Genomic DNA, 26,411 nt, shown 5'->3' with positions numbered 1-26,411 from the left:
TCACCTCCACACAGCAACTGAAGACAGCCGTGCGATCAGCTGAGCTGTCACTGAGGTTACCCGCTGTCACTGGATCCAGCGGTGGATGCAGTGGTGGCCGCGGGTAACCTCAGTGACAGCTCAGCTGATCGCGCTACTCACCTCATTTGCTGCGTGGAAGTGACCGGAGCGGCGGTGTCTTCTGCAGCTCCGGTCACCTCCATGCAGCAGCGCTGGATGCGACGCTGGAGCATCCTGGATTCCGGCGGACATGGAGGGCTTTTTGGGGCTGATTAAAGTGGTGAACCAGGGTATATGTGTGTGTTTTTTATTTCTAATAAAGGATTTTTTCGGGTGTGTGTGTTTATTTACTGTAATTTATAGATTAATCATGGAAGGTATCTCAGACGCCTGACATGATTAATCTAGGATTTAGTGGCAGCTATGGGCTGCCATTAACTCCTTATTACCCCGATTTGCCAAAGCACCAGGGCAAATCGGGAAGAGCCGGGTACAGCCCCAGAACTGTCGCATATAATGTATGCGGCAATTCTGGGCGGCTGCTGACTGATATTGTTAGGGTGGGGGGCTCCCCATAACGTGGAGCTCCCCATCCTGAGAATACCAGCCTTCAGCCGTATGGCTTTATCTGGCTGGCATTAAAATTGGGGGGGACCGCACGCCGTTTTTTTTTAATTATTTATTTATTTATTTTACTGCACAGTATAGACACGCCCACCGGCTGCTGTGATTGGGTGCAGTGAGGCACCTGTCACTCAGTGTGGGGGCGTGTCTCACTGCAACCAATCATAGGCGCCGGTGGGCGGGGAAAGCAGGGAATAGGAGATTGTTTAATGAGCGGCCGGCTTTTTCAAAATAGTAAAAGCCGCCGCAGCAGTGTGAATGCCGTGCAGCGCCGCGCCGGGGATCGAGGAACGGTGAGTATGAGAGAGGGGGGGAAACTTCAGTCACTCGGGGGATTAGCGGTCACCGGTGAATCCTTCACAGGTGACCACTAATCAGTACTCGACACAGACAGAGCCGCGGTATGAGGATAAAGTCGGGTGAAGTTCACCCGAGTTCATTCTCATCGCGCAACTCTGTCTGCTGTCAGCCGACATTTATAAACGACATTGTGCATCACACACACGGACATTCCACGTACACATACAAGTTAATTCCACACGCACACACGGACGTTCTACACACAAACACGGCTAGCATACGCAATTCACACAGGTGCCACACGGACCATAAAAACGGACACAAAAACGGGACACGGACCCGAAAAACGGCCCGTAACACACGTGCGTGTTTTTCACGGACGTGTGAAGGGGGCCTTAGAGGGATGAAGTGAAAATCAGCATGTTCCCTTGGACCTGCTAAGCAAAGTGGTTTGTGCCAAGTCTGTGCGTGGAAGCCATGTTAGGAGTTTGCAAATTTTATCTACATGCCTTATCAGCATACCCAAAGGACTGTTACACACTGTGATAGTGGCTGCAGAGCAAAATTTATATATATATATATATATATATATATATATATATATATATATCCAAAGGAGAAAGAAAGTCGCACTCCAGATGATCACCATATCACTCCGTCTTTATTGCAGGGGAAACATGAAGGTACAAGCGGTGGGGAGGGTGAGACAAGTCATACAACGCCGGACGACGGCGTGCAGTTTCGCTAGAACTTAGCTTCCACGGGTCCAGTGCAAACTGCCATGTAGCACCGCCCTTTTAACACAAATGGTGCGGGTACTGCATTAGCAGAGTGATTTAAAATGCAAATGCAAGTATACAATAAGTAGCCGCAAAAAACAGGTGAAGACTTCAAGGGTATTAACATATCACAGTCTAATACACATATCTCTCAAAATACAGTAATATACAAAAGGCGAACAGAATCACAATCCCTACAAGAACAGAACAAAATTCTGATGTACAGTACAGCGAGCACAAAAACAGTAGAAATTATTCTAAATTAGTGAAAAAATTTTTTTAAATTAGTGAAATTTTTTTTTTTCCAGAGACAATGTATGCAATAATGTTAAAATGCAAAACAGTAGCTATTAATCAACGCCATGATCAGATAGTGCTAGCAAAACAAGGGTGTCACAGTCAGGATGTCATATAGTCGACATGTCAAATAAAAAATAAAAAATAAAAAAAAGGTCTTTAAAGAAAAACTGACAAGTCGTTTCTGTCATTCAAACCTAGCGGTCCCATTGCGTTTAGATCCAGAATCAATCTGGATTCTTTTTGTAACAGCGTGCGGTGCGTGTCGCCGCCTCTGCTGCTAGGATTGACTTTAAACAGACCAGCAAAAGAAAGTAGATTGGAATTACTATTATGGCATTCCTGCATGTGTTTAATAGGTCTTGATGAACCTATCCCTGATATTAAGGATTTGCAATGTTCCCTAAAACGGACGTAAAGGGGCCGGATAGTTTTTCCAATGTAATAAAAATTGCAGGGGCAGAATATTGCATACACTATATAAGTGGACTTGCACGATATGAAATCATTAACCCTGAGGTACTCACACCCCACTTTTATTACATCCCCCGTTTTATGGGCCGAACAGAAAGGACAATTCCCACATCTAAAATTACCCTTAATTTTTTTCTTGTCTAACCATGTCTTTTCCTTTGTGGGCACGAATCTATTTTTTACCAAAAGGTCGCCTAAATTATGGCCTCTTCTGTAAGATACCAAGGGACCCTCTTTAACCAGGTCTCTAAGGTCTTTATCGTTTTTCAACAAATGCCAGTGTCTCTTTATGCTGGATCTCACAATGTCAAACATAGAATTGTATTTGAAATTGAAGGTGCATCTATCCCCGGTGGCATTATGCGGCATTTTTCCTGGTATTTTTTTTAAAAACAATTTTGCGAGGTCTATCATGATCATTCGTCGCCATCGCAGTCCTGTCTAAAGCAGCTTCTATGATCCTAGAGGGATAACCTCGTTCAAGTAAGCGTGCCTTTAAATCAGAGGCTTGCTCTTCAAATTTGCGAGGATCATTATTAATACGTTTTAAACGCAAAAACTGACTATATGGGAGAGAGGTTCTGGTATGGGAAGGATGAGCGCTATTAAAATGCAGCAAATTATTAACGGCTGTAGGTTTTCTGTGGACCTCCCTAAGGATGGTCCCGTCATTCACTGTCAGTTTAACGTCCAGGAAAACAAGTTCCTGGCCGCCAAACTGACTAGAGAATAGCATATTAAAAGCATTAGTGGTATTCAGATAAGTGACAAACCGCTCAAACTCTGATTCTGTACCATCCCATACCAGAAATACATCATCCACATATCTTGCGTACATCTTTATATGTCTAAGGAATGGATTACCAAGACTATATATTAGTTTATCCTCTAAAGCTGCTAGGTAAAGGTTTGCGAAAATGCAAGCTGCGGGGGTACCCATTGCGGTACCCCCGCACTGCAAATACCATTGTTCTCCAAAGGTAAAAGCATTATGACTCAATATGAAGTCAAATGCTTCTTCCAAAAAAATGCCACCAGGGAAGGATCCTGCCCAAATTTTATCAGGACTTCTTTGACAGTCTGCACACCCAGATCATGAGGGATCCGGGTGTACAGACTCTCAATGTCCAGCGAAACCAGCTGGAACCCGTCCTGCCATTGAAAATTATTTAGCATTTCCATAAAATCACCCGTATCTCTTATGTAAGAGGGAATCATTTTAGACACAGGCTTCAGCAACCATTCAAGATACTGGGAAAGGGGTTCAGTCAGGGATCCCATCCCCGATTTTTTCACTAATTTAAAATAATTTCTACTGTTTTTGTGCTCGCTGTACTGTACATCAGAATTTTGTTCTGTTCTTGTAGGGATTGCGACTCTGTCCGCCTTTTGTATATTATTGTATTTTGAGAGATATGTGTATTAGACTGTGATATGTTAATACCCTTGAAGTCTTCACCTGTTTTTTTGTGGCTACTAATTGTATACTTGCATTTGCATTTTAAATCACCCTGCTAATGCAGTACCCGCACCATTTGTGTTAAAAGGGCGGTGCTGCATGGCAGTTTGCACTGGACCCGTGGAAGCTAAGTTCTAGCGAAACGGCACGCCGTCGTCCGGCATTGTATGGCTTGTCTCACCCTCCCCACCGCTTGTACCTTTATGTTTCCCCTGCAATAAAGACGGAGTGATATGGTGATCATCTGGAGTGCGACTTTGTTTCTCCTTTGGATTTATCTTGGTTTTCACCACAAGTCTGCACCATGATCCCCTCCATGTCTCAGTAGGGCTCAAGTAGCTGAACGTGTAGTAACACGCGGAGTAGGTGGTGCACCGGGACTCTTACCTCTTTCATATATATATATATATATATATATATATATATATATATATATATTAGCTGTAGTACCCGGGCGCTGTCTCTCTCCCAGTCTCTAGGGGTCGCTGTCTGTCTGTATCTATGTCTCTGTCTGACTATTTCTATCTCTGTCTGTATTTGTATCAGTCTATCGGTCTCCATCTCTGTGTCTGTCTGTCTGTCTCTATCACTGTGTCTGCCTCTATGAGTGTGTTTGTCTCTTTCCCAGTCTGTGTCTTTTCCGTCTGTCTTGGTCTGTCTCTTTCCAGGTCTGTCTCTTTCCCCGTCTGTCTCTTTCCAGGGCTGTCTCTTTCCAGGGCTGTCTCTTTGCCCGTCTGCCTGTTTGCCCGTCTGCCTCTTTCCAGGGCTGTCTCTTTCCAGGGCTGTCTCTTTCCAGGGCTGTCTCTTTCCAGGGCTGTCTCTTTCCAGGGCTGTCTCTTTCTCGGGCTGTCTCTTTCTCCATCTGTCTCTTTCCAAGGCTGTCTCTTTCCAGGTCTGTCTCTTTCCAGGTCTGTCTCTTTCCAGGTCTGTCTCTTTCCAGGTCTGTCTCTTTCCCCGTTTTTTAGTTTTTGTTTATTTTTAATCTTGTCTCTCCGTTGCAAGACATTAGCAATCAAAGTATTTGGCATCTAATGAGCAATTTTTTTCTAAGTCTAAAGGCCCCGTCACACACAGAGATAAATCTTTGGCAGATCTGTGGTTGCAGTGAAATCATGAACATATTGTTCCATTTGTACACAGCCACAAACCTGGCACTGATTGTCCACAATTTCACTGCAACCACAGATCTGCCGCAGATTTATCTCTGTGTGTGACAGGGCCTTTAGTGGGTGTTATCAGATAGTTTTTACTGGGGAATGTAAATCCAGCCCCTGTATGATGTTGACCAATCATAAGCAGGGAGCAACACACAGTAGAAAGAAGACAGCATCCCCCAATAGATCAGAACTGGCTCCTCCTGTGTGAGATGTAATGACACCGAGCGCTCATTGAAAAACCATTACAAGTTGCTCTGAGTACAACACATATAAGTGTAATTCCTGACATATTTGTTTCATCTACAAACAGGGAGGGTCAGTGTAGCAAATTTGACCATACCTGGGGACAAACAAAACCTAAAGAAGAAAGAAGGGTTTTTCATGTAACATAGCTAATAGCTGCACTGTCCATCCCCACAAAGATGAAAGATCAAATGTGTCAGTAATCAAATCTGTTGTGCTCACAGCAGCTTGGCAACTATTAATCACTCTGTACTAAGACTAAAGGGCCATTTACACACTGCGACATCGCTAACGATATATCGTCGGGGTCACGGTGTTTGTGATGCACATCCGGCGTCGTTAGCGACATTGTGGCGTATGACAGGCTGGAGCGACCTCGCAAAAGAGGCAAAAATAGTTTGTCTGAGAGAGGTCGTTTATTTATGAAAAATCGTTGTCTGGTCAGTAGCGATGTTGTTCCTCGTTCCTGCGGCATCACACATCGCTATGTGTGACACTGTAGGAGCGACGAACATCTCCTTACCTCCGTCCACCGGCAATGAGGAAGGAAGAAGGTGGGCGGCATGTTCCAGCTGCTCATCTCCGCCCCTCCTTTGCTATTGGCCGGCTGCCGTGTGACGTCGCTGTGACGCCGCATGAACCGCCCCCTTAGAAAGGAGGCGGTTTGCCGGCCAGAGCGACGTCGCAGGGAAGGTAAGTACGTGTGACGGGTGTTAGCGATGTTGTGCGCCACGGGCAGCGATTTGCCCGTGACGCACAACCAACGGGGGCGGGTACGCTCGTTAGCGATATCGGTACCGATATCGCAGCGTGTAAAGTACCCTTAAGCTATGCTGCTTTTTTATTTCACACAGGAGCAGCCTGTTCTAAGCTATTATCGACTGTTATCTTGCTTGATTATGATTGGTCAGCGTCATACAGGGAGAAGAAGTACACTCCCTTAAGAAAACTCTCTGATAAAGCAAATTGGACTTTACGAAAACTAACTAATTAGTTGTCGAATATTTTGACTACTAAAATCTCCACAAGGGAAAATGGAGCCACTATTATATCTTGTGTTCAGTTCAACATGAAAATTTGATGAAAGGTCCCCTTTAAGATCGAAACACTTTACACCGATCTTAACAAAAAGCATGCTAGTGGAAGATACTGTTCGTGTGCAAGAATATAAATTTACGACATTCAAGGGCTGTATATTTGCTCTATAGTTTCTGGGGTATATTATAGTAAATTTGTCGGGATGTGCGTTGCCCTGCCACCTCCCATTTAACTATGCCAACTTTTCTGAAATGTGAAGTGAGCAATGTAGAAAGCATAAAAAGTCACAAATTATGGTATAGAAATGGCATGTGCGATAATTTGTGACTTTTTTATGCACTTTTCAGCATAGTTACATTTTTAAATGTCCCGAGCATACTTTTCCTATCTTTAGAAGGTCCATTAGCTTTACAACATGCACACAATCTTTCTTTGAATGGAAATTGCCTACATTTTATATGTTAATCTTATCATTATGCCAAGTCTTTTTCATATAAACATTTAGATATAGAGCACTATCTCCAACTGTAGATGACTTTGGTTCACAAGTTCAGGGCAGTAGTGATTAAAGAAAGCTTGTCACCTCCAAAACTCGATTTAAAACTACTTATACAGTCATATTGGGGACCATAAAGGTGCAATCTTGGTGTAGCCAAAGAGTTTGTACACCGTTCTGTCCTTCAATCACTATACCACACACATACCCTTATGCTGATTGACAGAACTTACTTGTAAAGAGTGGGCAGTGCCTTAACCCAATTCTTGCCATGGTACGTGCACACCGGCACTGCACGAGCCCAGCGAGCACAGACACACTGCGCCAAAATTTTATGGGACAGGAAAGAACTGACATAGAGTATATGATCTTTTTAAAAATGTTTGCATGTCAACTAAAATGCTAATATATGCAAAATTATAACAAAGAATTATTCCCATCTCAGATTTTGTTCTCGAAACTGGAATAACTACTTCTAGAGTTGGTCACCAAGGGCGGTGCTATAAAAAGAGGCAACCGTTGCTGCACCACCCTGTTTGCTGAACTCCAACAGAAATGTATGGAAGTTACAGAAACAGCACAATCTTGAGTTATGCCAACCACATAGCTCACTGTGTTATGCTGTTTCCTAACTCCTATTCATTTATATTACATGTACAGAAACAGTACGGCTCGGTCTTTTTGAGATTTTGTAGCCCTGCCATGGTGACAAGCACCTAGAAGAAGTTACCATTTTGGCAATGAAAAGCTGAAATAGGAATCACTCTTTAACACATACATGCCTTATTGAATGCACGCAGTGTGAAACAGATCATGTAAAATTCAGACTGCTGCAAGACTGATCTGATGCAAAATATAGCTCTAATTTTTAGAAAACTATTTAGGTGAAAAAAACAGGTATTTACTTTGATAATGGGCAAAGAAAATCAACAGATCTTAACCTAGTTTGACCTCAGGGCGAATGTTACTGAAAAATCAGGAAAAAATGTCCCATAAGCAAGTCCCTTTTCTACTCATTTAGCTTTATAAATATGCCAAATGACTTCAAAGCCGATCTAACTTTGATATGCATACTGATGACATTTCCTTTTCTGCAATTCTAATGACATCAATATGTATTTCTCATCTGGCTTGACTGGTGTCAAATATGTGTATACAGATATGTCAGTCTCTAAATGAGATCTTGGCTCAGCACAATTGTTTGGTGCACCGAGTGTTCATATGCAATTTTTATAGCAGGGATCTTTTAATATAAAATAAATGAGCTCCTGGCTACATAAACTCAAACTTAGGGTATACTTTTTCTACATATGAATGTGTGAACATAATTGAAAATACTGGAAGAGAGTATATTGCCATCCAAATACAACAGAGGCAGTCACCAACTTCAACATCTGAGAATAGAATTAAAGGGAATCTGTTATTAGTTTTCCCTTTATTAAATTGCTGGCAGTACATTATGTACTTCCTAATCAAGGTCCTAATGATCCATTCCATGCACCTCCGGCATACCTGTAGATATGATCTTTATCCACTGCCTTCCTACATGGTACTTAGGTCCATGCACGGGCAGGCATCATTGTTATGCATTTCGGCTTTAGCACAAGCCTTTCTCAAATGTTCTGTTTGAGAAAGGCTTGCGATCAAGCCGAATCGTGTAACACTGTGACACCTGCCCATGCATGGAATTGAACAAATAAAAAAAATTGACTTGAAAAGAATACAAGGAGTGCCAGTCTTTTTCTTTGTTTGGATTGTGGATGCCTTCCATAGACCTGAGCACCATCTACTTTGGGGATAGGGGAAAATATGTGTAACTGGGTTAAAAACTGGCTCAGTGATAGGAAACAAAGGGTGGTTATTAATGGTACGTACTCGGACTGGGTCTCAGTTCATAGTGGGGTACCACAGGGGTCAGTATTGGGCCCGCTTCTTTTCAACATATTTATAAATGACCTTGTTGGGGGCATGCGGAGTAGAATTTCAATATTTGCAGATGATACTAAACTCTGCAGGGTAATCAATACAGAGAAGGATCATTTTATATTACAGGGAGATTTATGTAAATTGGAGGATTGGGCTGAGAAGTGGCAATTGAAGTTTAATGTAGATAAATGTAAGGTCATGCACTTGGGTAGAGGAAATAACATTTATGATTATGTACTTAATTGTAGAACACTGGGTAAAACAGACACAGAAAAAGACTTGGGTGTATGGGTGGATGGTAAACTTCACTTTAGTGGACAGTGTCAGGCAACTGCTGCCAGGGCTAATAAAATAATGGGATGTATTAAAAGAGGTATAAGTGTTCATGAAAAAAATATAGTTCTACCTCTGTACAAGTCACTAGTGCGACCGCACTTAGAATACTGTGTACAATTCTGGTCACCGATATATAAGAAGGACATAGCTGAACTGGAGAGGGTGCAGAGAAGAGCGACCAAGATTATTAGAGGAATGGGTGGGCTGCAATACCAAGACAGGTTATTAAACTTGGGGTTATTTAGTTTGGAAAAACGAAGACTTAGGGGGGATCTAATCACAATGTATAAATATATGAGGGGACAGTACAGAGACCTTTCCAAAGATCTTTTTACACCTAGGCCTGCGACTGGAACACGGGGGCATCCGCTACGTCTTGAGGAAAGAAGGTTTAATCATAATCACAGACGAGGATTCTTTACTGTACGAGCAGTGAGACTATGGAACTCTCTGCCGCATGATGTTGTAATGAGTGATTCACTACTAACATTTAAGCAGAGCCTGGACGCCTTTCTTTAAAAATTTAATATTACCAGTTATGTATATTAGATTTTATGACAGGGTATTGATCCAGGGAACTAGTCTGATTGCCGGATTTGGAGTCAGGAAGGACATTTTTTCCCCACTGGAACTTGTTTGCCACATTGGGTTTATTTTGCCTTCCTCTGGATCAACATGTTAGGCTACGGGTTGAACTAGAAGGACTTAGAGTCTCCCTTCAACCTTAAAAACTATGATACTATGATACTTTTGAGTGCTGCCTGGAACTTTTTTCTACATGGCACTTAGCACACACTGGTCTGATGGGCATGTACAGATCAACCTAGGTGCCTGCAGTGAGCTCAAAGACTCGGTTCCTCTGCCTTTGATTGATGGATCCATGTTAGCGAGCTCAAAAGGAGGGGCGGAGGTTGGTCCGTAACATGCCCATCTGACTGTAGGGCACCAAATATCATGCAGGAGAATAGAGAATAAAGATATTTTAGACATCTTCCAGGATGTAGGGGCGCACAAAACAAATCCTTATTAGAAAGGACATAATGTGATGGCAGCAATTTAATAGGGGGAAACCTGATGACAGGTTAATAGAGAGCATTTTTGGAAGTATGCCGAAATGTAGGACACACGGAATGAATAGATTAGATCCTAATTAGTAAGGATATTACTGTATGTGCTGGAGGAAGTTTAATAATTGGAAACCTGGTGACAAGTTCCCTTTAAGACCTTTTATACATTCCTCTAGTAGGTACCTTGTCAATACATGAAACAACTTTTAAATAAGAACATGACCTATTCTGGCGATTTTTATATAGCTCCAATTTGGTAAAGTCCTCCTGCCATCTAAGTTAAGTTTAGTAGGGCTGTGCGTTCTATAATACAGTTGTGGTAAGGCCATCTTGATCCATTCTTATAGTTATATTTTACATAGTGATAACTGTTAGGATAGATATTACACCCATTTTCTCTTCCAAATAAACCTATTAATTAATAATTTATACCTTACATTTCAGGTAATTCAACAACTATTTTACACTATATTTTCTCCAATAAACTCTACTATATGAACTTGCAATTATATTAACACTATATTTAATATTCCATCAAATATGTAAAATTCACAGAATAACTTTAAACAAAAACATATATGCTCTCTTGTCGCAATGGTGGTGACTAACATGCTTTAATACATATGCGACGTACTTGGAATTTCCTAATATTTTATGTAGTTGTGAATACACAGATTTTACCAGTCACTACCAGCTAATAAAAAAAAAAATCTAAGTGCAAAAAAGCAACATACAAATTAAAAAATAATAGAGCTAAATCAAATGCGACAATTTTTTGTGGTAGAAATGTCGGTTTCATAGATCCATTTCTTACATATGAACAGAATTTGTAAAACTTATATGCACGTGCTCCATAACAAACCTATTTAAAAAACAGATAAGTTCAGAAATATTTGGACAGTGACACAAGTTTTGCCATTTTAGCTGTTTACCAAAACATATTCAAGATACAGTTACATAATCAATATGTGTTTAAAGTGCACACTCTCAGCTTTAATTTGAGGGTATTCACATCTTAATTGGAATAAGTGTTTAGGAATTACAAATCTTTAATATGTCACTGTCTCTTTTTCAAGGGTCCAAAAGTAATTAGACAATTATTTAAAAATCTCTTTAATGAGCTGCACGGGCTATTCCCCCACTAATACATCATCAATTAGGCAGCTAAAAGGTCTGGAGCTGATTCCAGGTGTGCATGTGCATCTGGAATCTGTAGCTGTGAACCCACAACATGCGGTCAAAGGAGCTCTCAATGTAAGAGAAACAGACCATCATTTGACTGAAAAGAAGAAATCCATCAGAGAGATAGCAGAAATGTTAGGAGTGGCCAAATCAACTGTTTGGTACATTCTGCAAAAAAAGAGTAACCTTATAATCTTGGGAACCGAAGAAGGCTTGGATGTCTACAGAAGACAACTGTGGTGAATGATTGCAAAATCCTTTCCATGGTGAAGAAAAACCCCTTCACAACATCCACCCAAGTGAAGAACACACCTGGAAGTATTTGTTTCAGTATCAAAGTCTACCAATAAAAGAACACTTAATGCGAGTAAATACAGAGGGTTCACCACAAGATGCAAAAAAATTAATCAGAATAAAAAAAAAAGCCAGATAAGACTTTGCCTCAAAACATCTAAATAAGCCAACCCAGTTCTGGAAAAGCACTTTTTGGAATGATGAAATTAAGATCAACCTGTACCTAAATGATGGGAAAAAGAAAATATGCCAAGGGCTTGGAACGAGTCATGATCCAAAGCACACCACATCAACTGTAAAACTTGGTGGAAGCAGTGTGATGGCTGTCTGCATGGCTTCCAATGGCACAGGATCACCAGTGTTTATTGATGTGACTGAAGACAGAAGCAGATGGATGAGTTTTGAAGTGTACAGGCCTGTACTTTCTGCTCAGATTCAAATAAATGAAGCAAGGTTGATTGGACGGCGCTTCACCATACAGATGTAAAATGACCCAAAACATACTGTGAAAGCAACCCAGGAGTTTTTGAAAGCAAAGAAATGGAATATTCTGCAATGGCCAAGTTAGTCACAAGATCTTAACTCAATTGAGCATGCATTTCACATGCTTAAAACAAAACTTAAAAGGGGTTTTCCCATAAACAAAATTAATTTTAAAGTTCATTTTAATAAATAGATCTTGGAATAATAATCAGTTCCACAATTGTATGTGTTTAAAACAATGTTCTTGTGCTGGGATAATCGTATATATGTCCCCATATGTACTGTGTAATAGCGGTATCTGACTGTACAGGGACATGGTCTGATCATAAAACATTTCCTGGGCAGGGGAGGAAACAAAAGACAGAATACAGACATTACAGCATGGGACCACAGCTGCTTTTTTTTTTTTAGGTAAATCATTTTCATGTTTTTTTTAAATGTTTTACCGCTAAGAAAAAATGATTTGTGATCCCGTGCTGTTAATGTCTGTATTCTGTCTATTGTTTCCTACCCAGCCCAGGAGATGTGGTATGATCAGACCATGTCCCTGTACAGTCAGACACAGACATTACACAGTACATAGCAGAGACACATATATAAGATTATATCCACACAGGAACATTTTTTTAATCACATCCAATTGTGGAACTTATTAATATTTCAAGATCCTTTGATTAAAATAAACTTTGTTATGGGAAAACCCTTTAAGGGAGAAAGACCCACAAACAAGCAACAACTGAAGTCAGCTACAGTAAAGGCCAGGCAAAGTGTCACAAAGGAGAAAACCCAGTGATTGGTGACGTCCATGGTTTTCAGACTTCAAGCAGTTATTGTGTGCAAAGCATTCTCTACAAAGTATTAAATCAAACATTATATTTATGTTAAAGTTAATTTGTCCAATTACTTTTGAGTTCCCAAAATGAGGAGGCTTTGTAGAAAAATGGTTGCATGTCCTAAACATTTCACTGGACATTTTTGTTCAACCCTTTTAAGTAAAACTGAAAGTCTGCACTTCAATTGCATTTCAGATATTTCAATTTAAGAAAAGTAGTGGTCTTCAGAGCTGAAATCACGAATATTTGGTCACTGTTCAGATATTTTTGAATTTAACTGAATGTGGGACAAGTACTTCAGGCAGGCATAATTGCAACACACATGTATGAAGCAGTTGGATACATTCTGCTTAAAACTGTTCCTTGTCAATAATATGTTTGTAATTGTTTGCGCTGTACAGAATACCATACCAAAGCAATTAAGAACTTAATTTTGTATTTGGAACTGTATGATGGATACAAATGGAGCTATGCAAAAAAGAAAAACAGAAAGAGAATACATTCACAAATGCCATCTCCACCTCCAAATTATCCCTCATCGTGTAGTCCATTCTTAGGGCTATAGGGTTTCCGAGTTCATTCTCTTTCATTATTGGTGGTTGATACTGTATTGTACTGCATATGTAACCTTTTCCTTCTCTTGATGTACAGTATATGCTGTTTTAATCCTTTTATAATGTATTAGCAGAAACAGACTTTTTGTCTCATGAGTATGTATGTATGTCTCATGTATGCATCGAATCACAGATAGTGTGCAGTGGTAATACACTCCTGTTTTTGAGTGATTTTGTTTACACCAGTGGTAACCATATATTGAATAAGGGTAATATTTTTTACACAATTTGGAGATGAGGTTGCCAATTGTGCATGTATCCTTTTTTGTTGTGTAATGTATTATTTTTACATGCCTTTCTACCGTAGTGCTCCTTCTATGTGTACTAGTAATGCCTGCTGAATTAGTAGTTATGATCCTGAGAGCTATGCATGTGCCCCTCAAAGTTTACACATAATACTAGTAGGTTCTTAAGTCAGAATGTGGTTTTATACAGTTCCATATAGTATTAAAAGAATCTGTCACCAGGGTTTTGCCACCTAATCTGGGAGCATCATAACAGAGACAGAGACCCTAATTCCATCGATGTGTCACTTACTGGGCTGCTTAGTGTGGTTTTGATAAAATCACTGATTAATCAGCAGTAGATTATCATTAGAGGACTGCTTGGCCAGCAGCCAGGAAGTCCAGCATATTCATGAGCTCTGTAAAACTCCTAGATCTGCAGAACAGAAAACATTGATTTTTTCAAAATGACAACAAACAGCCCAGTAAAATACACATTGCTGCAATCAGGGTCTCTGTTTCTACATTATGCTGCTCTCAGATGAGGAAGATAAAAACCTGGTGACAGATTCCCTTTAAACGTCAGTGTGTGGCATTTCTGAAACCTCATAAGAAAGTGACCAATTCAAAGTTGTGATCACAGAAATGCAAAATGTATTGTACTTTCAAAAAACGGTATAAATCAATAGCAGGCGAATAGAAGAAATTCTGCAATCAATGTCAGAGAAATCAGCTTTATCAGACACACTATTTTTCCCATCCATTTTAGAAAAGCAGCTCAAATTTGTCTTCCTCACAGGAGATAGATGGACTGCATCACAGTCAATTATCCTCTATGGAGAGGGAGGGTGGGAGGAGGACTGAGCAGTAGGGAAGGGAACAGAGGGAAGCAGACAGAAAAACACTGTACAGAGCTCTGTAACAATCGTTGGACCTCACATCAGAGTCTAAGGGTGGCTTTACACACTGCGACATCGCTATCCGATGCTAGCGATGGCGAGCGTGATAGCACCCGCCCCTATCGTTATGACGATATGTGAAGATCGCTGCCGTTGCGAACATTATTGCTACAGCAGGGTCACACGTACTTACCTGCTCAGCGACGTCGTTGTGACCGGTGAACCGCCTCCTTTATAAGGGGGCGGTTCGCTCGGTGTCACAGCGACGTCACTAAGCGGCCACCCAATCAAAGCGGAGGGGCGGAGATGAGCAGGAAGAACATCCCGCCTACCTTCTTCCTTCCCCATTGCTGGCGTGTGGCAGGTAAGGAGAGGTTTCTCGTTCCTGCGGCATCACACGTAGCGATGTGTGCTGTCGCAGGGACGAGGATCAACTTCGCCCAAGCGACAGCAGTGATAATTGGGAGAGGACCCCCATATCAATGAGGAGCGATTTTGGACATTTTTGCAACGATCCAAAATCGCTCCTAGGAGTCACACACAACGAGATCGCTACAGCGGCCGGATGTGCGTCACAAAATCCGTGACCCCAACGAGATCACTGTAGTGATCTCGTAGCGTGTAAAGCCCGCTTAAGGCTGGTTTCACACTACGTTTATTTAACATCCGTCCATAACGTTTTTTTAGCGGAAAAACGGATCCAGTGCAAATGCGTTTTCACTTCAATGCATTTGCAATGGACTCGCGTTAACATGCGTTCACCTGCGTTTGCGTGCGTTATAGTGAGGATCCAGCGACTTGCAGTTTTTTAACATCTTTCAAAAACGCTACTTGTAGCGTTTTTGAGCTGCGTCCAAATACTGCATGTCACCGGATCCTGACTAAACAGCACGCAAACGCAGGTGAACGCTGGCGTGCTGATAGACAGGATCCTGCTTGCTCTACTGAGCATGCACAGAACCAGTCTCGCGTGATCTGTCTCTCTCTCCTCCTCCCTCACCCTCTCTATCTCTGTCTTTCCCCCTTCCTCCCCTCCCTCTCTCTCCCACCTGAGAGCTGCGGACACTCGTAACCAAGGTAAATATCGGGTAACCACTTCTCTTAGTTACCCGATGTTTACGTTGGTTACGTGTGCAGACAGCCCTGCTCCTAGCAGCTGCAGACACTCGTAACCAAGATAAATATCGGGTATCCAAGCCCGATGTTTACCTTGGTTACCAGCGTCTGCAGCTGTCAGAAGCCGGCTCCCAGTCTAGTTCCCCTCACTCCCGATCACATGACTCCAATGCCCGCCCCTAAACATCCAGTGACAGGATCCTGCAAAATAACAGATGCGTTTGCATGCGTTTTTTGCTGTAAAAGCAGGATCCGCTTTTGCAGCAAAAAAACGTTCCTGACGCATGTTAAATAAACGTAGTGTGAAACCAGCCTAAGTCAGATAAAGACAGCTCAGCTCTGCTGTACAATGTCCTCCAGGTTGTTGCAGCTTGTCTTTATCAGCTCTGTGCTGTGGTTTCTATGGGAGAAATCAATGCAACTTGTCTCTTCCCCCTAGCTCTCAGTGGGATGTAAGTTACAGATAGAGAAGATAGAAAACTGGTGAGAATGCAGGACATGTCACATAATGGCTAGATATGGTGTTATCCCATGTACTCCCACAGGACACCTTACTCTGAAAAGGTACTTGAAAGCATAGTTACCTTTTAAAACCATAAAACAAACAATAGCTTATGGGATATTCACTTTAGGATGTTTTACATTAACATTTGCATAGTGTTAAGTAAAGCTTTATTAAATAGTCATCTGTAATACCATATACCAGTGAATCCACTAGAAAATAATCAGTGTTTATAGCACCAGCTTTGATCAACATGAGCACCAATACATTTATAATATATGAATAGCTTTGGATTAAACCAAGTTAAAAGCATTGTATAAAGCTGCATCTTCAGGAGCGCAGCCGTCTCAGGTCTCCCAGCTTCCTGCCTTTCTGGGGCAGTGCGCCTCGGAAGAGTGACAGTTCACACCAGCAGCATGATTATGTCGCTAGTCAGAACAGAGCAGTCCCCGAGACTGCCAGTAGAGGGAGACGTACAGGACTGGAGCTGCACAGATCTAGCGATCCAGCCAGCTTCACAGTGGCGCAGGCATGATGTAAAAGTATACGGCCTGTAAGTGGCGTGCGTCCAATGCCCATTTAATTACCCAGGCTGGGACTGCAAGGTATGAACAATATGCACTATAAAATGATAACTCCCCTTGTTCTTGAGAACTTAGAGGGTTTTTAATAAGGAGTAAAATGTTTTTTGATTTTCTGATCACGCCTCTGTGTGTGATTGCCAGCTTCCATATTGGTACCTCCAAGATAGGGATTGTATGTCATCACATAGGGCATGATTAGAAAATCCTAGGCAGGACTAGTCCAGGGATAGAGATCATCCAGGCTAGTACTGTGACGTTATGTCATAACATTACAGACTACAAACATTGCAGAATTAGTAATCACATAAAACACCTTATTGAAATAAATAAATCTTCCCCTATACTGGTATGGTAGCGATTGGGGTCTGTGAGAAGACCTGATAGGTTTCCATTAAAAACAAAAAAAAAAACAAGGTTAGCTGCTTTCAGCTTCTAACCAAGGTAATGAAGTTTGAATTTTATATATATATATATATATATATATATATATATATATATATATATATATATATATATATATTTTTTTTTTTTTTCATTAAACATGTAGAGAAAAATCCACGTCTAGGGCTAGACAGAGACCTGGCCATGTCACTACAATGTAACACGGCTTCTTTTTCACACATAGAGATAATTCTAATAATATATGTAATAAGTTCTACTCTGTCTCTGTGCAATCGTCAAAGCACCATATTCTGAAGATAACTTCATTATAGCTATTGTTTTTTTGCAACTGTTTTTTATACTTTAAATTTTTGTCTTTAGATTTTTTAATCTTTAAATTTCCGTAGTGTTTCAATTTTTTTTCATTTAGTTTTCCACGGACTTTAAAAGGGTCTCCCACCTTAGTAAGATAGATATAAAGAAATGCATAGTTTTAATGGAATTTATCATCAGAAAATGACCTGTTGTTTTGTTCATTTTTTTTTAATATTAAAGGCATTTTTTGAGCCACTTTTTTTAAAAAAAAAAAAAAAAATCGCGTATGACCAGAAATCTTGCAATTCTGACACTATCTACTGGGCCTAATGTTAGGCTCTTCCTCTTCCTTTCATCAGCCCCATAGACATAGGCAGCAATAGAATGGCTCTTTTTCTACACACACTCTCATCTGGGCAATGGTCATTGTGAGGGGTGAGGAAGGAACCAAGCTGTAACTATCATCCACTGTGGATCCTGTGTTATCAGCTGCGTATAGACGAGTTATCTGTCATAGTGATCCTGCCTGCTACTAAAATGTAATCTGTACAGAACAGAAAGTATCAGTCTTTGTAGCCAGTGTAAAAATTGCTTGATTTCTGATTATTTTTTCCCACATAAAGTGATATAGAAAGTTCAGAAATACCATTATCAAAAGTATTTTTCTTGAAGGGAATCAGTCACCAGATTTTTGCTACTTAATCTGAGAGCAGCATAATGTAGGGACAGAGATCCTGATTCTAGTGATCACTTATCACTTACTGAGCCACTTACTGAGCCACTTACTGTAATTTTGAGAAATTAACTGTTTATCAGCAGGAGATTATCATTAGAGGACTAGTAATCCTGCTGCGAGGTAGTGCTCCATATTCATAAGCTCTGTATAACCCTACCCCCACCACTGATTGGCAGCTTTCTGTCTATGCACTATGTAGACAAAAAAACTACCACTTAATGGTTTGGGCAGGGTAATAGAGCTCAGCATACAGAGAAGTGGTGGATCTTCAGCACAGAAAAGCGTTTTTTAATGAAAACTGCAGCCAAGTAGTGACACATGGCTGGAATCAGGGTCCCTGTCTCTACATTATGCTGTTCTCCTAAAACCTGGTGACAGATTCCCTTTAATCCTGACTTAAACTACAGGTCATTTTCCTATAGCACATTCTGTTTATGGCCTGCCCATCCTCTTTGTCCCATCTCTGCCTTCAATTCCATTGGAATTCCTGAAGACCAGCTGAGGGTCTGAGTAATCTCAGAATAGTGGCTGACTGATAACAGTACAGCTTGGCTACATGTTATTGTCCTTTTTAGCTGGACTGCTTGTAAAACCAAATTTAGGTGAAGAATTGTCTAAATGCATTTCATCTAAATGTCTTTGAAACTAAAAGGTCATAGATTAGAAATATAACTGTATTTAACGGTCTATTTAAAGTATTAAATATCTGCATATCTTTTAAATTAAGCTAAATAATCCATAAAATTTACAAGCACTAAAAATTTGTGAAACAACTCTGTGTAGCAGTATATACATATATTTTTACACAAAGGAATGCCCCAAAATTTCAATATATTATTCAAAATTAAATAAACCAGCTTTAAATAATAAGGTACAACAGTTATCTTATGGAAAGCTGTGCATTAAATGCTCCACAGAAGTAATGTAAATATGCTATCGTACCGAATTCCAAGGTCCTGGATGCCATGAAGCATCAGCAGGGCATATGTGTGTGTTACACTGGGCTACATTTGGCGGTTTATCGAGAATTTCACAATTTTGATCATCCAAAACTTGTCCACTTGTCAGCTGGCAGATCACCAATCTTGTTCTCATACCTCCACCACATGTCAGGGTACACTGTAATTTAAAGGCAGAAATCGTAATGAGATAAGAGATCAAAGTACTGGACACCTGACAGCAAATTTGTTTATGCCCAAGTTTGCGTTATCAGAGAGATTTCTCTGGAGGTGAATGCTTCCTCCCCTGCATTAGGCTCACCAATCATAAGTAGGCAACAACACACTGGGGAAAGAAGATCATCAGTCCAGCAATAACTTGGAACAGGCTCAGGGTGAGACATATATTGAAAAATTGTCTCCTCACACTATTTCCATCAATAGTCTGTTCACACATTTCCCCCTCCCTCAGATCCCCCTGCTAACCATGCTATCTCCTCACATATTTACTCCCTCATGCTCTATACTGTCTAATACCACTTCCCCGCTGCTTCCAATACTGTGTCCGCACCTACTTCTCCCTCACTCCCTTGACTGTGTCCTCAAATTCCCCCTCCCTCACTCCCCATACTGTGTCCCCACCACTTCACCCCCCATACTGCCATACTGTGGCAAAATATCCCCCCCTCACTCCCCATACTGTGTCAGCAGACGTCCCACTTCCTCGCTCCCTATATGGTGTCCATCATTCCCCCCCCCACTCCCCAAACTGTTTCCGCACCCATCCCATCCCTATGCTCCCCATACTGTGTTCTGAAATGTTCCCTCACTTCCCATACTGTGTCCGCACCCTTTCCACCCCCCTGCTCGACATACTGTCTGCTTAAATCCACCCCCCTGTGCCCCATGCAGTGTCCCCATATAACCCCCCCTCGCTGCCAATATTGTGACCTCAAATTCCCCCCTCTTTGGTTTCCATACTGTGTCCTCAAATTCCCCCCTGCTCCCCAAACTTTGTTTTCAAATTCCTCCTCTATTACTGTAAATCTTCAGTCTCTTCAGCACCATTGGATTGCTTCCATACCAAACTTTTCTGCGCCAATACAGCACCTCCGAGTGACATCAGCAGAGTGATCAGATGACCAGATCACATTGCTGATGTTGACCTGACCCGGAAGTGCTGGCGGTCATGGCTTCAATTGCACTCATGTCTAACATATTTATCCTGCGTACAATTGAATACTGGAAGCTGATGCGCTACACCTTCTCTGAACCGGCTGTCAGCTTGACAGTCGGCTAAGAGAATGGCTGAATCCCACTACAGCAGGGGAGGCAAAATTCAACTGTCGGGAAGAAACTTCAGTCCACCACATCAGGTGACCCGACTGCGCCCCCCTAATGGTTAAGCCCAAGTCAATTGCCCAGCATGAACCCCACTGGAAAAGCCTCTGTATAAAGAGAGCAAGAACACCTCCCCAATATAGCTTAGAAGAGGCTCTGTGTGAGACAAAATTACAAAATCTGTTCTCACTGCAGAGTGATTACAGGTGCTGGAGCTCAGCTTTCATCTCCAGCAGTCAGTGTGGGGGAGGGGCAGTACAGCAGAGTTGGCAGCACTACACTTGATTTGGAAATGTTAATATGTATTTGAGCTTGCAAATAAAGTTCATTTGAATTTGAGAGGAGAGCTACTAGAAGTGTTTGTAATGACATTTTCTACAGTACTGCCATTTACCCGCACACTGACTGCTGCAGATGAAAGCAGAAAGCTGTCAGTTAAGGTGGCTTTACACACTGCAACATCGCAAACGACATCGCTGTAACGTCACCGGTTTTGTGACGTAATAGCGACCTTCCCAGCGACATTGCAGTGTGTGAAACGCACCAGCGACCTGGCCCCTGCTGTGAGGTTGCTGATCGCTACAAATCGTTCAGGACCATTCTTTGGTCCTTTGTTTCCCGCTGTGCAGCATGATCGCTAGAAAGTCTCAGTGTGTAAAGGGGACTTTACAGCGACTTCGTTAGCGACTTCCCTTTCAAAAAGCTGCTTTACAACGTCCCCAATGACGAGCTAGGTCGTTCTGCAGGTCCAGATCGCTGCTGCGTCGTTGGCCAGGTTTGCCTGTTTGACAGCTCACCAGCGACTCACCAGAGACTTTGTAGCGATCCCGGCCAGGTTGGGATCGCTGGTGGGATCGCTAGAAAGTCTCAGTGTGTAAAGGGGCCTTTAATCACACTCAAATCTGCTGTGCTCCAACACATGTCATCAATCTGCACTAAGGAGAGCAAACAGATGAGTTTGTCAATAAATATTTCACACTGAGACTATTCTAAGCTATTGTGTGGGCTGGTTCTTTTGTCCTCAATGTGTTGCTGCCTGCTTATGATTGGTCTATGTCCATATTTTTTGCCAAGAATTTTATCACACATGATAGATGAAAATGTCTTTTATTGCATGTATTTTATGTCAATAAAAAAGTAAAACTTAAAGGGGTATTCCCATCTCCAAGATCCTTTCCCAATATGTAGTAAGTGTAGTAATAATAATAATATTAGCAAATACCTCCAATTAGAAATGTGCTTATCTGTTGCTTATCTCATGTGCAGGGCATTGCAGGTCCTTAGGTATCCATAGTCATGACCACGCATTCAGTGAAAGTCAGTTGCTAGTGGTGGTAACCATGCATACCTAAGGTCCTGCAATGCCTGCACCTGAAATAAGTGACAGTGAATCAGAAGAACTATAATACATTTCTAATTGGAGGTATTTGCTAATTTTATTATTATTCCACCTACCACATATTGTAATAGGATCTTTGAGATGGGAATAACCCTTTAAATGTTTGTCTTACCTCACCCCAGCTTCCGTAATTCCACCGAGGACATGGCCCAGAATCACAGTGTCTTGAATCAGCAGGTTTTGTTGTCTCATCGCAAAAATTGCTAATCCTTCCTTCTCTGTCTTGACATACCACAACTCGACGTTCAAAACCACCTGCACATGTGCTTGAACACTAGTTAAAACATTAGACAAAAATCGAGTAAACATTTTATAAGGCAGTAAAAAGTACGATAAAAACAAACATACATTTAAACAGCAGTAAAACAACTCATTTGCCTTTTACACTATTGTAACCAAACACAGAAGACTATCTGCCATGCAAGTAGAGTTTTCAATGCTTTTTACCACATGGATGCATATTCATATTGATATAACTTATAGCGAGACAGAGAGTTGCATGCTTTCGGTGACAAAATATAGAAAAAGAATAATGATATTCTGGCATAGCTTTCCTTGTTAACCCAAAACAATAAAATGATCAAGCAAATCAGCCTATCTTGTACAACAATATCAAATTTTATATATATATATATATATATATATATATATATATATATATATATATATATATATATATATATATATATATATTTATATATATATATATATATATATATATATATATATATATATATAAAATTTGATATTGTTGTACAAGATAGGCTGATTTGCTTGATCATTTTATTGTTTTGGGTTAACAAGGAAAGCTATGCCAGAATATCATTATTCTTTTTCTATATTTTGTCACCGAAAGCATGCAACTCTCTGTCTCGCTATAAGTTATATCAATATATATATATATATATTATAAAATATATATATATTAAATTCACATGGCGTTTAATACATTTAGCAGACCTTGGCCCTCCTTGTGCACCTTTTGATTTACGCCAGTCAGAAGCTGGAATAAATTTGAGCCACAATATACCAATTTTCTGAAGTACATTATAGCGAGTTGTTGTGTGGTGATAGGTCACACACCCCTATGCTATGCCCCCTTTTGCGAAAATTGTAGAGACAAGTCACACTATTATTTTGGGGAGGAGGTGATGATAAATTTTCCCCAAAGTCTTTATATTGTACCAAAGACTAAAAACATAAAAAATATACATTTGGTACTAATGCGATCATTCTGACCGAACGTATAAAGTTAATTTTAACGTTAAAATTGTCTTTTATACAATATGGTGAATATGAAAAATTATAAATTCCTAGATAAACCACAAAGTTGATGTGGAGCTATTACTGCGCTGCTGAAGATATGACATAAATCCAGAAAGATTGAATGAAGGTGGTTTTATTCAACACGTTTCGAAGAGTCACCTCAATATCAGTGGATTTCCTGATGAAGTGGGGTGACACTTCGAAACGCGGTGAATAAAACCACCTTAATTTAATTTTCCTGAATTTATGTCATATCTTCAGCAGCGCAGTAATAGTTCCATATCAACATTGTTCCTGATCTGCTTCACTTTATAAGTATGTGGACTTTGCAGCAGCTGATTACATGCTTTAGTTTTGGTTGTGTGACACACAACCCCATAAGGTGAGCACATTCCCTTATTACTTTTATATGTACGTTGGATAAGACCCTATTGCGCTTTTTCTCTTCAGCTTTTGTTTAGCATGTTGAATGTAAGAATACCTTTTATTTAGAGATTGGATGTTTTATTTCAGAAATATGTGCAAGTAAAGTTCCAGCAATGCACTGGTATTTGATTGACAGGTGCAACAGTGGCGGGAATATATGGGTCGGGTCTTGCTACATATTCCCGTCCCTTTCCTGATCTTCTCTGCTATACAAAATATTGGCTGAGCATTCATTAGCCTTCTCTCTATTTCACCTTTCGTCTACTAAAACTCACCATGAATCAAACAAATTTCATAAACTTTCTAACATCCTTATCCTCCCTGGTACCAGAACTAAAGTCTACTGGAAATACCCAACACATTACCTAATTTTACCAGCCAAAATAATCCATCTCTCCTCACACTTCTCTGATTACCCAATTGGTTACCCCACAACTTTAGAAAAATGTAAACGTGATAATTATTTAAAAAAAAAAAATGAATTAAAGAAAAGCAAATAAGAAAAGACTTTCAGTACATCCAGAAGATTAACGCCGTTGCGGTTTGTTTTACAAAGGAAATGATTTCTTACTGCGCCCCATGGTCCAGTCCTCCATTGGTTTCCGTGGATAGCAGGCTTGTTGCGCTGGTTGTCTTTGCTGTTTGTATCATGTTCCCTAAATCTATGTGGGCTCTCGACATTTGGAAATCTCATTGGATGGTCATGACTATTAGGATGATGGCTGGATGATTGGCATGGCACCATCTTGCATTCCTGCTCCTTTGTAGGTTTGTTATCTGGATCACAGTTTTCATCATCAACTCTTCCATGGTAACTGGTGCACACAACCTGTCTGATAATTGTTCCTTTTCCACAAGTTACTGGACACTAGATACCAAAAAATTATAGAGATATTACTGGAGAATGTAAATGATATTGAAGAGAAGAATAATTCTACTGTCATTTGTTGCTCACCGGAGACCAATCTCCTGACTTCCATTCTCCACAGGATGTAAAACAGCTGGTAACCTCAGGTGGTCGGGGTAAATGGGTACAAAAGGTCTCATCAGCCACCCCACCAAACACATCTCTACAGCTCACATAGCGAGCACGATTACCTCTTCCACAAGAAGCAGAACACTGAAATTTTACAAAATGTTTCATTACAATTAAATGAACTCTATGTTTAAAAAATTGGAAATGGAAAAGATTTCACTCATTTAAAGTATTTACATTTATTAAAAAGTTATAAAAAAAAGATAACTAAGCTAAATGTATCCGATTTATGGAGCGATTTCATTTCCCCAAAAACATGGTTTTGCCTGGAGGGGGCATACCTTTACACAAAATGCTGTTTGCTTAAGAGGCTACCTTTTGCCGCAAGCTAAATAATGAAGGTGTAAGCTTTAACTTAATCAAAAATGCACCAAATTTATCAACCAGCAAGAGTGTACCCTGATAAACTTGGAATATTATTTCAAAATGACTACAATGAGTTTACACCATCTAGAAATTAGACAGTGACAATCAATGTGGCAGCTTTCGTACTGTATTTAAACCAGTTTTTCCTCTTGAAAATTATGCCCATAAACAATTTTGCCACTATATGGAAAAAGCTAAAGGAATACACCTCTAAGTCATTCAATTCAGCTTTTTCTGGGTCCCATAGCTGCACATGTATAAAATCTAGTCCCTAGCCATGTACCGTATTTTTCGGACTATAAGATGCACCGGACCATAAGACGCACCCTGGTTTTAGAGGAGGAAAATAGGAAAATTAAATTTTAAGCAAAAAATGTGGTCATGACACACTGTTATGGGGCGAGGATCTGCTGCTGACACTGTTATGGGGGTAATGTCCCCAAATTCTCTACTAATGTACCTCATCCTGGTAATGATCCTCCTGCCTTGTATATGATCCCTCATCCTGGTAAATACCCCCATCCTGCTATATACCGCCATCCTGATAAATACCCCCATTCTGCTATATACACCCATGCTGCCATATACCCCCATCCTGCTAAGTACCCACATCCTGATAAGTACCCCCATCCTGCTAAATACCCCCATCCTGCTTACACTGTGTGCAGAATTATTAGGCAAATGAGTATTTTGATCACATGATAATTATTATACATGTTGTCCTACTCCAAGCTGTATAGGCTTGAGAGCCAACTACCAATTAAGTAAATCAGGTGATGTGCATCTCTGTAATGAGGAGGGGTGTGGTGTAATGACATCAACACACTATATAAGGTGTGCTTAATTATTAGGCAACTGCTTTCCTTTGGCAAAATGATTCAGAAGAGAGATTTGACGGGCTCTGCAAAGTCCAAAATTGTGAGATGTCTTGCAGAGGGATGCAGCAGTCTTGAAATTGCCAAACTTTTGAAGCGTGATCACAGAACAATCAAGCGTTTCATGGCAAATAGCCAACAGGGTCGCAAGAAGCGTGTTGGGCAAAAAAGGCGCAAAATAACTGCCCATGATTTGAGGAAAATCAAGCGTGAAGCTGCCAAGATGCCATTTGCCACCAGTTTGGTCATATTTCAGAGCTGCAACGTTACTGGAGTATCAAAAAACTCAAGGTGTGCTATACTCAGGGACATGGCCAAGGTAAGGAAGGCTGAAAAATGACCACTTTTGAACAAGAAACATAAGATAAAACGTCAAGACTGGGCAAAGAAATATCTTAAGACTGA

The 26,411-nt window shown here is 40.6% G+C and overlaps 1 protein-coding gene across 1 annotated transcript in view; it reads right to left on the bottom strand.

The window, feature by feature from the left end:
• Positions 1-26,411, bottom strand: part of ADAMTS20 (ADAM metallopeptidase with thrombospondin type 1 motif 20) — a 322,687-nt gene that overhangs the window by 114,461 nt on the left and 181,815 nt on the right. Inside the window, exons 25-28 of the mRNA XM_075344979.1 lie at positions 24,685-24,849; positions 24,301-24,597; positions 22,150-22,311; positions 19,302-19,478 (exon numbers count right to left, since the gene is read on the bottom strand). Coding sequence (XP_075201094.1) covers positions 19,302-19,478; positions 22,150-22,311; positions 24,301-24,597; positions 24,685-24,849 — 801 coding nt within the window. The remainder of the gene's footprint in view (positions 1-19,301; positions 19,479-22,149; positions 22,312-24,300; positions 24,598-24,684; positions 24,850-26,411) is intronic.

This window comes from Anomaloglossus baeobatrachus, chromosome 4 (assembly GCF_048569485.1).
Source record: "Anomaloglossus baeobatrachus isolate aAnoBae1 chromosome 4, aAnoBae1.hap1, whole genome shotgun sequence".
Classification (NCBI taxonomy): Eukaryota; Metazoa; Chordata; class Amphibia; order Anura; family Aromobatidae; genus Anomaloglossus; species Anomaloglossus baeobatrachus.
This window is presented reverse-complemented; position numbering and strand designations above follow the sequence as displayed.